Source organism: Electrophorus electricus, chromosome 20 (assembly GCF_013358815.1).
Source record: "Electrophorus electricus isolate fEleEle1 chromosome 20, fEleEle1.pri, whole genome shotgun sequence".
NCBI classification, from domain to species: Eukaryota; Metazoa; Chordata; class Actinopteri; order Gymnotiformes; family Gymnotidae; genus Electrophorus; species Electrophorus electricus.
In genome coordinates this window covers 1,935,041-1,945,326 of record NC_049554.1, presented here as the reverse complement: position 1 = coordinate 1,945,326, position 10,286 = coordinate 1,935,041, and the positions used below count along the sequence as shown (strand labels likewise).

Below are 10,286 nucleotides of genomic sequence, written 5' to 3'. Positions count from 1 at the left end.
GGGTTTGCTGTTAAGTGTCATTGTGTCTCTTTAATGTGTCTCTGTCCATGTGCTCCCTTTGTTGGTCATTGTCGCTATGTGTGTTAACACCTAGCTCTGTAGCAGTAACATTGGTTTGTGTAATTTGTGTTAATGTGTATAAGTCTTCATTTAATGTTAAATGTACAGTCATGTATGTGTCATGTATGTTTTATGTTAATAAACATGTTTCATCGATGAGGAAGTCTGTGCGTCCTGCCCCGCACTCGGGCCAGCTTCATTACAATTTATTTTTTATAACATTATATTTTCCAACAGCCATGCTCTGCTTTTGCCATTACTTAAACGTAGCACTTAAACGTAAATCATTTCCTTAACTATTAAACTATACTAAATTAGTAACCACCCCCTTGAATATCAGATACTAAGCTATTCATTTGTAAGAAATTGCCACTTTACATCTAACATACCAGGGACAGTATTGTACATTTTCCACATTTTAACATCATAATGTATATCACTAATTAAGAAGACATATTTAAAATAATCTTAACATGTTCCACTCAGAATTTCCTTCTCTAAAACTACGTAATACAGCTGCTTAATAGTTTATATCTGATGATAAAATGTCATACAGCTGATCACCCCTTACTATCTTATCTTATCTACCTAACAACATTCACCCCCAAGCAATTACTTTCCTTTGTATCCTCAATTTTCCTCTTTACCAAAAACATGTACTACAGACCTTTGTCTATACACACTAGCACCCTTATACATTATAAACCAAAGTCTCTGGTTTGCCAATCAGCTTTATCCTATTATTCCCAATCTCGATGTTCCTGAAGCTGATTATCTCTGCAATGTCTAGGGTTATAAACAGCCGTCACATTCCAATTTAAAACCGCCACTGTTTTCTTCACCGTCACGTCTTTCATCTTAGGCAATTCCCGGCAATATCCTGGGCTCAATTAATTCATTCTGGCTGCCAGTAATAATATAGCTAGTCTTCTTTCACTTCCCGCTTCCTTTTTTCTTTAAATGATTGCTGGCTAAACAACAATAAGTAAAACACTACCAGCAGTAGCACAATTGCTCCCTTAATCATAAGTGAGGAAAAGCAGATTCTTTGTCATTTAAGTTGTGCCACTCGATCAATAGCCAGTTTGGCATTCACCAGTTCTGACTACCCAAGACGTATCCCTACTGAAGTCTCTCAAACCAGTAATAAGTTCAACTTCCCTATGTTTCAATCAGTAATTACTATCCATAAGTTTATTTCATGTGTTCTTCAAAACCCGACCATTCTAAGACGTTTAGATTACCTAATACACCATTTACTTCACTTTTAGACAGAAACAACGACAAACAGACAAAGACTTTAGACAAACAAAACGAACTACATTTAACATTTGTCCATCTGCGTGCTTTTTCCTTTTGGCTCTGAGCCTTTTCATGTATCTCTCTGCACATTTTCTCATCTCATTGTTAACTGTTTTTATTGAGCCAGGTTTTTTTCTATCACTTGTTTCATTTTTATAACATGGGTTTTTCACACCATTATTTTCATTTTTATAAAACGTTTTCTCACATTATTTTCATTTTTTGTACCCCAGCCATTTTACTTTTTATACAATTTTTATAAGGTTTAACAGTCTATTGTTATTCACCAACACTCAGTCTGCATTTTCTATAACCCCTAGACCTAACCTCTACAAAACTGTGAGCTGAAATTTCTGAAATTTCTGAAATTAGCAAGGTCTGAAATTTCCATCTATGCAGAACTTTTAAAAGGTGTTTGCTTACCTTCAAAATGCACACTTTTGGAAATTTCAACCCTCAAACACATAAAAATGCAGCTTTTAAGTCATCCATCAGTTGGCGCTGATAACGGTGTGGGTGTACAACCAAAGGTACCCGTAGTATGGGCCAGCAAAATATTCGTTCCTAAATCCCCAGTCAGCTAGTTGTAAAGTTAAACCTTTAAATATAAAATGAAGATGCAGACTTCAGAATTAGAATAGCTGTTCCATCTTTTATTGCAAGTTAACGTTAACAAGCATTATTGAGGCACCCTCTGGAGAATGTTCAGCAACCAAACAAAGAACCCATAGTTTTATGCATTGGTCAGAATTGATTATGCATTCACCCCACCGTTTTACATACTAGTGTTTTTACATACTAGCATTTGCCACCATTACATCCAAACCATACATTAGTCAACATATGCAAACTGACATTCAACACCCACACCAGTTGTAACCCATTACCACCACTTCACTTGACCTTGTCCTAAAGAAGATAGTTTTTCTATACGGTCCTGAGCCTGGTGGAGAGGTCATATATCTTGCCCTGAGGTCTACCAAAGCCTACCCAGGATTCTTTGCTGAAGCCTGCAGAGGCTTCTACAGAAGCCCTGTATGCAAATCATTCCAAAAAGACAAAGACTCTCTATACTTCTTTATGTTTTACTTTATTAATATGTCTAACACAATGATAGGCATCTTTTGCCTGTTAACACTCTTTTATTATCTCAGGCCATATGTGCTTTTAAGAAGGAGCTCTTTAATAACACCTTGTCATGCATCATTCCACAAAGTTATACAGGCTTAAAATGAAGAGGTGAATGAGTACATAGAGCTGAGTGTAATGAAAACTGGTTCATGGTAGAGGAACAGCAGGCTAACTCTGGACGGCTAAGCCTGGACTAGTGATTCCCCTGCTGGATCCTCCATAACATTCATGCTCAAGTCCAAGGACTAAACATAGTCTATTGGACTAAAATGGAGATATTTCATGGAGAAATACTTTCTGCAGTGTAACTGAGTCAAAGGGGAGGTTCAGTCTGCGTGCAGAGTACCTGTGACCATGGAGTGTATGAGGTAACTGGTGTGAAGACTCATTCTTCCAAACAAGAATTCTTTTATTGCTTCATCCTTTGTTTCTCTCACAGGTTTCAGTGTCAGACAAAATCACAGAGTCTTGCTGAAGAAAACAGTATTTTTCTCTGAACCAGATGACACCTGGTAATTGCTTTAATAATAACTTTACTAATCCAGTGTCATGTCATGTATGGCTCATGACTAACTATATCAGTCTCATATTATTTGGTCATCAGATAGTATGCGTGCATGCATGAACAACTATTATTATTATTTGCAGGGTAACAATACTGAATTTCAAGGTTCACACCCATAACGGTTTTAGTTGTTTTTCAATACAGCTATTAATAACACTATGTATTGGCAATGGTATCATTTAAGAGTATAATGTCTAAATGTACAGATCAATATATAGTCAATTCAAAGAGTCTCCCATTTCTGCTATGCCATACATTACTCACAAAAATAAATAAATAAATAAATTTCAGAAAGGGACCTCAAATCACATAATTCCACTCAGGGTAACTGAACAACATATTGCCTTTTATTTATTTATTTTACTTTATTTTAAATTATTCATTTATCCTGATTTGTCTTTTATGTTCTAACATTATGCCGTCCTCAAATTTAGAGGAGAAAAATTAAGTGGCCAAAACACTTCTCTTTGGATTAGAGCAGCCGTGAAAAGATAACATTGCAAACTCTGCATACTTTCAATATTTGCACTGTAGGGTAAAAATGATGCAATGGTGAACTCTGTTCTTTGGCTTCCACATGCTCTTAAACAGCATTTCCCAGCATCCTAAGCACCTAAAACAGTGTTTTGGTGCAAAACATAGTGTTTTAACCATCATGCACAGAATGATGAGAACACTTTCTAAGTGTTTCTATTTCGTGCGAAAACAGTGTTTCCAAGTGAAAACAGGCTGTTTTAACATGTTTGCAATGTGCACAATGCAGTTACTTGCAACTTTGTTCTTTTGTTTCCATATACTCTAAACAACGTTTCCTAGCATCATGAGCCTAAAACACTGTTTAAGTGTTTTGCACTGTTTCAGTGCAAGGGATAGTGTTTTCAGCCAACATGTACAGAATGATAAGAGAACACTATCTAAGACATATTTCATGTGAAAACAGTGTTTCCAAGTGAAAGCAAACTGTTTTAACACATTTGTAATGTGCACAGTTCAGTTACTTCCAACTCTGTTCTTTGGCTTCCACACACTCTGAAACAATCAAAGTGATCAAAAATCATCTGTGTTTATTTTAACTTCAAAGTTAAAGTTTAGGTTGTTTTAAAAGCTTCATCTTTAAAACAGCTGCATCTTCGTGTTAGTTTCCTGTTAATGGATTTGTCAAGACAGGACAACACTCTATGGGGGAGGGAGAGAGGTCTGAGTATAAGATGACATGGCTGCAGACAGTTTTCACTCACAAGCGTGCTGCTTCACAACATACAACTAAGCCATGAGGCAGCTTGGGCTGAAGAACATCTCAGACTTAGTGCTCAAAAGCCCTAGTGCACCTGATGTGGTAAGAGCTATAATTTGTGTCTACACAGGTTTTTTCTTGTTCACTTGCAATTACAAGTTTGAAAACATTTAAATCTGGTCAGCTTTTCTTAGTGTTCAGGTGTTTCATCATGTGTTATAGAGTAAATCTGTAATATTTAATTGCTTTAGGAGAACAATGCTGGTAAAAACCCAGACTCTCGTCTTGGGAGTGGGGAAGAGAAAGCAGACAGAGGGAACTGGAGCAATAAGAGAGAATATCTGCTGTCAATGATTGGATATGCGGTTGGTCTGGGAAACGTATGGCGATTCCCATATTTAACATACCAACATGGAGGAGGTAATTACCTTTCCATATTAGTACTCACTATTCAGTGTGTCAATATATTTATTATGTACCACATCATTTTAATAGACGTCTAAAATTGTAAAATGCTCATAAAGCACTTCGTTGTACTATACTTGGGCATTCCTAACGTGCCCTGGCTGATCTGTTCTAAGGGGCCTTCCTGATCCCCTACGTGATCATGCTGGCTGTGGCAGGGATGCCGATCTTCTTCATGGAGAGTTCCTTTGGCCAGTTCTGCAGCCAAGGACCCATTAACGTGTGGAAAGCAGTGCCAATACTGCAAGGTGACTCGGAGTGAGGTCTGAATCTACAGACCTCAGCGTTCACAATCAGTATGTTCCTAGAAACACTATGCCGTGTAGTTTTAATACAGCGATAAGTGATATGAAAACATTTGTGATGTTTAATCTAGGATATGTTTTTGTACTTTATCTGAAAAAGCATATGTAGTATTTAGATCTTAATCTTAATTTCTTGTTACTGAAGTGCATAACAAAGGTAGCCCTCACTGTGTTGCAAGTAATACAAAGGCAGGCGTGTATAATCCAGTACAGTCCCAACATGATAGAAAGGCTGAGTGCATTTTCAATGGTTATGCATATCTGTTGCAGGTGTTGGCATTACTATGATGCTGGTTAATACGTTTGTGTCCGTCTACTACAACATCATCATCGCATACAGCATCTACTACCTGTTTGCCTCATTTCAGTTCCCACTGCCATGGAGTGAATGCACCAGCTGGTCTGTAATGGACTGCAACATCACTGCCAGAGGTTTGACAAGCTCTTCTTCAGCCTGAAATTCCATATGAAACAAATCTATAAAAGGTTATGCAAGATGCAATATTTATAAATAGTGTGCACTGTAGTGTATCCTTGGCCATATCTTTGCCAATGTGTAATGTTTCACTGTAGTGGTTTGACAGTCTCTTCTTCAACCAGTTACTGAAATGCCAAATATGACAGACTGTCATAGATTCCAAGATTTATAAACAATATTTTGTTTGCACACCAAAAGGAATTTGTTCTACTTTTAATCTAGCATGTGCAAATGTAGAATGAGCAAAAAAAAACAAAAAAACAAACAAACAAAAAAAACAGTGCGAAAGTTCAAAGTTCAAAATAGATGCATATTGTAGTACTTTTTATGATACATTCCATTCTGTTTTTAATTTTTTTTCATGTATGGTTTTTAAGTAACAGGGAAACTGCATTTTTACATTACATATATACTCCTTTTTATAAATAAGGTTGTTATTATCCTTAGGTTATGTACAAATGCACTTCCAAAAAGTTTATTGTATGAGTTTTACTATATTTGGCCTCATAAGCATCCCCCTTCAGTGTTCAGCAGTGGTCTGCCAACACAGAGGGGAACTTTCCTTAGTGCTGCTTTTCCACATAATATATGGTGTCATGTGAGTGCACTGGAATACTCAAAAAATGATGAGTGATAGAGAAAACATATTTGGATTAAGCATGCAAAAATACATTACAAACAGGAATCTTTTTGTATGAAGTTAAATTATTATTGACCAGTGTAAGTTGTGCCACTTCTAATGTACCATGAGCAAACTACACTCCTGGAGAAATTCCTGGAATTGTTGAATGATAAGAACACCTAGCAAATTGTGATCATATGAGGCTACTCTTTACTTTTACACCTGTACATATGACCTGTAATCATGGTCAAGCTCTATTATGCCACTGGACAAATATAAAATGATATGGTCCGTTTAATACATTATGAATTATTTACTTTATTTGTCTCAGCAGAACACTGCAATATGTCTGCTTACAATGGGAGTTTTACAGCTGTAAATAAGAGTGCGATGGCTGATGTAAATCAGATCTGTCCAGAAGAGTTCCAAAATAGTTTGCCATTACAGAGCCCCAGTGAGCTGTATTGGGAGTAAGTGTTTAGTATTAAATAAGTGTTCATGTGTGTGTGTGTGTGTGTGTGTGTGTGTGTATGTGTGTCTGTAAGGTGTGTGTGTGTGTCTGCAAGATGTGTGTGTGTGTGTGTGTGTAGCTGCTTGTCTGTTTCTTTTTCCTAATGATATCATCAAGTATTATTCTCATGTCCCATCCATCATTACATTGAGTAGACAAAATAAATATCTGGACAAAAGCAGATCTGGAATTTTATAGATTTTCAGTAAACCATTACCTTATCTTTAATGCCTTAATCTTTTAAGAGCTTTAATACAAATATCATATTACTATCATATGTATTTATTGGTGGTGGGGGGTCATTAAAATGACTGTGAGCACTTTGTGCTTTAGCCTGGTAGTCCTCCAGCGCACCAGCAGTATAGATGATACGGGGCCGGTGGTGTGGCACTTGGCACTCTCTCTGTTGCTTGCATGGATACTGATTGCAGCAGCTCTCTTCAGAGGCATCGAGTCCTCTGGCAAAGTGAGTGATCCCCATCACACCAAACACCACACCTTCAGCAGTCAAATTTGCTTTTCCTTCAGCCTGACAGCTGGATGTGAAGACAGAGAAACATCAAACACTTAAAATATCAGTTATTGTGCTAAGAGTGTTTGATTGAATAGGTGGGAGGTGAGTGTTACCAAACATCTACACACATCTACGTGTGTGTGTGACCAGGTGGTGTATTTCACGGCCACATTTCCATATGCTGTCCTGATAATCCTTCTGATTCGTGGAGTTACACTAGAGGGTGCAAGAGATGGCATTGAGTACTACATTGGCTCTCAATCGAACCTTACCAAACTGGCTGACGCCGAGGTAAGACTCAAGTCTCAAACTTCAATTATCCTTACTGTGCAGGTTCTTCACCACATGCCTCTTTTCCCTGATTCACTTGACTCACCAAATTTGTCTTTATTTGCTTCATTTCCCTACGTAGGTTTGGAAGGATGCAGCCACTCAGATATTCTTCTCACTGTGTATTGCATGGGGAGGTTTAACAGCACTGGCTTCATATAACAAATTTCATAACAACTGCTATAAAGACTCCATCATAGTGTGCATCACAAACTGCAGTACCAGCATCTTTGCTGGCTTTGCAATATTCTCCGTCCTTGGTCACATGGCACATGTTTATGGGAGACCAGTTTCAGAAGTGGCACAAGCTGGTAAGCTCTTTTGATGTATCAAGTATAGAGAAATGTTAGATATTTTAACACACGTTAACAAATCCACAATGTCAATGAAACAAGAGGTGATCATGACCCAGTATAATTATATCTGACACTTAAGACATGTGTATGCTGGATAAATGCTGAATTTTTTTCTTATTACCAGGTGTGAAGTTCAGGTTCAGAAAAAAGTTTAAATCCTCCCCAGAAATTAGTTCCTACTTCCTGATTCTTTAATTAGCTTAACCCAGCAGATAAAATTAATAACTGAAACCAGCAAAAGGCACAAGATCAGCTTCTACTTTTGGGACCTGAACTGCTGTTAGTTGGGAAAATTCACTTGACAGTTCAACTTTCCAAGAATCCATCTTATATTATATATGAAAACATACAAAAGGAAATATTTGTTTATGACGACCAACAATGTGATGTGATGAGTATTATAAACATTTTTGTCAGTGTGAGGTTGTCTATGTACTGATCTCTGAGTTCCCCAACACTAATGGAGTGCTGACTCTCCTCTGTAAGGCTTTGGTCTGGCGTTTATTGCGTACCCTGATGCTCTCTCCAAGCTCCCTATCTCACCCCTGTGGTCCATCCTGTTCTTTTTCATGCTCATAACTCTCGGTCTGGATTCCCAGTTTGCTGGAATAGGTAAGATTATCTGAGAAGGCACAAAGACAATAGGTAACAAAATATGTCTAAAATATCTTTATTGAATTAAAATTTCCTTAATGAGGAATTACTAACGCACTAGGTATAATGATTATACACCATATGTGCATCTATGTACTAGACTCACAGCATATCTCAAGGAGCTGGAGATATTCCTTATATTTAAGTGCATTCATCATCTAATAAACACATGGTTTCTTAAAGCATATACAAACTTTTCAAAGCCCATTGTGTGGCCTGTCTAAATCAACCTGCAGCTATTTTATCCCTAGAGGAAAAAGCTTTCTTCAGAAGATCAATGGCCCCTTTCCAATGTTTCACTTGCATGGTGTCTGTCTGGCAGAGGTTATCACGACATGTCTGCAGGATGCCTATCCAGCAATGCTGAAGTCCAAACGGGGCCTCATCACTGTGGTCATCTGCGTGGTCCTTTTTCTGCTTGGCTTGCCGTGTGTCACTGGGGTACATCCTTTGCCATCACTTATTCGACTCACTGCGTGTAGAAATATGTCTATCACATTTTGTTCTGTGTTAATTTAGTTTTAAAATAATCTGAAGAAGAATAGATAGTGTTGGGTTTGCTAAACAAGGAAAATTTGCTTTTTCAAAATGCACATCAGAGGACATGAAATAAACTGAATCAATCAATCATTAGAAAAATACTCTCTTTAAAGGCAGGTATATACTGGGTGAATCTTATAGATACCTTCTGTGCTGGATGGATCCTGCTGGTGGCTGGTCTGCTGGAAGTCTGCGGCCTTTCCTGGATATACGGTCAGTATATGACTATGTTGTTCAGCTTCTACTCCATATATGATCAGTTTATGACTTTAAGTGTTGTTTGATGTCTGATTGACACGCTAGCCTGTTATATGTCTGAGCTAGATTTTTGTTTTCAGGTGGGAACCGGTTTATCAAGGACATTGAGATGATGATTGGTACCAAGAGCGCCCTCTTCTGGTTGTGGTGGCGGGCTTGCTGGTTCTTCATTACTCCTGTCGTTCTCTTTGTGCGTGCACCATAAGCCCAACATTTCACTTCAAATTCGGAAATAATGACCCATAAAGTAATAGTGTTGACAATTTTCACTTGTGAACAGACCACATTCAAGAACTGTGTATTGCCTCTGCAGGTCATTATTGGGTGGTCGCTGCACACTTTCACGGCTCCAACGTATGGCTCTGTTGAATACCCACAGTGGTCCATTGCCCTGGGCTGGTGCATGACTGCGTTCTGCCTCTTGTGGATCCCAGTGGTGGCCGTCTGGAAGCTGGCAAAAGCCAGCGGAAGCCCCTGGCAGGTGGGCGGTGGGAACACATAGCTGAATAGGAAGTGGGACGTATTAAAACATGTAACATTTCATTACAATGTCTTATGTGCCTCTGCTCTGGTTTTATGCCTTTCTCCTCACAGCGTGTCAGATCAGTATGCTTGCCCACAGAAGACTGGGGTCCCTACCTGGAATGCCACAGGGGTGATCGTTACTGCCAAGGTGGACTGAACAAAATAGATGTCTATGTGATTTCAAACAAAACCAATAACAGATTGTAAGATATTCTTCTTAGTAAATTTGAGGGGTTTGTTGTTTTACATTTTGAAGATGTAAAATTTATAATACTGTAAACCATACAGTCCTCATTATTGTTTCCAGTAGGGTTGAATACACTTGAGTACATGCTGGAAAGGAACATTTGCACAGTTTACTTATAAAGATATGCTAACATTATTAGCATAACATGCATTTGAATCTGTAAAGTTTTATACAGTTTAAAGCAAAGAC

At 38.0% G+C, this 10,286-nt stretch overlaps 1 protein-coding gene across 1 annotated transcript; it reads left to right on the top strand.

Moving 5' to 3' along the window:
* The first annotated feature begins 4,549 nt into the window (after positions 1–4,549).
* Positions 4,550–10,057, top strand: slc6a14 (solute carrier family 6 member 14). The gene is made up of 13 exons (XM_027012927.2): positions 4,550–4,712; positions 4,874–5,005; positions 5,333–5,494; positions 6,497–6,632; positions 7,007–7,139; positions 7,338–7,478; positions 7,600–7,828; positions 8,360–8,485; positions 8,850–8,968; positions 9,181–9,280; positions 9,406–9,515; positions 9,639–9,806; positions 9,920–10,057. The coding sequence occupies exons 1-13, from the start codon at positions 4,643–4,645 to the stop codon at positions 10,055–10,057; spliced, it is 1,764 nt and encodes a 587-aa protein (XP_026868728.2). The 5' UTR covers positions 4,550–4,642.
* Positions 10,058–10,286: the final 229 nt, after the last annotated feature.

Bases quoted from the DNA above. Each gene is read 5' to 3' on its own strand.
- slc6a14 (XM_027012927.2), top strand. From the start codon at position 4,643: ATGATTGGATATGCGGTTGGTCTGGGAAACGTATGGCGATTCCCATAT. The intron at 7,829-8,359 runs GTAAGCTCTTTT...CTCCTCTGTAAG, and splicing joins TTCAGAAGTGGCACAAGCTG to GCTTTGGTCTGGCGTTTATT. The intron at 9,516-9,638 runs GTGCGTGCACCA...TTGCCTCTGCAG, and splicing joins TTACTCCTGTCGTTCTCTTT to GTCATTATTGGGTGGTCGCT.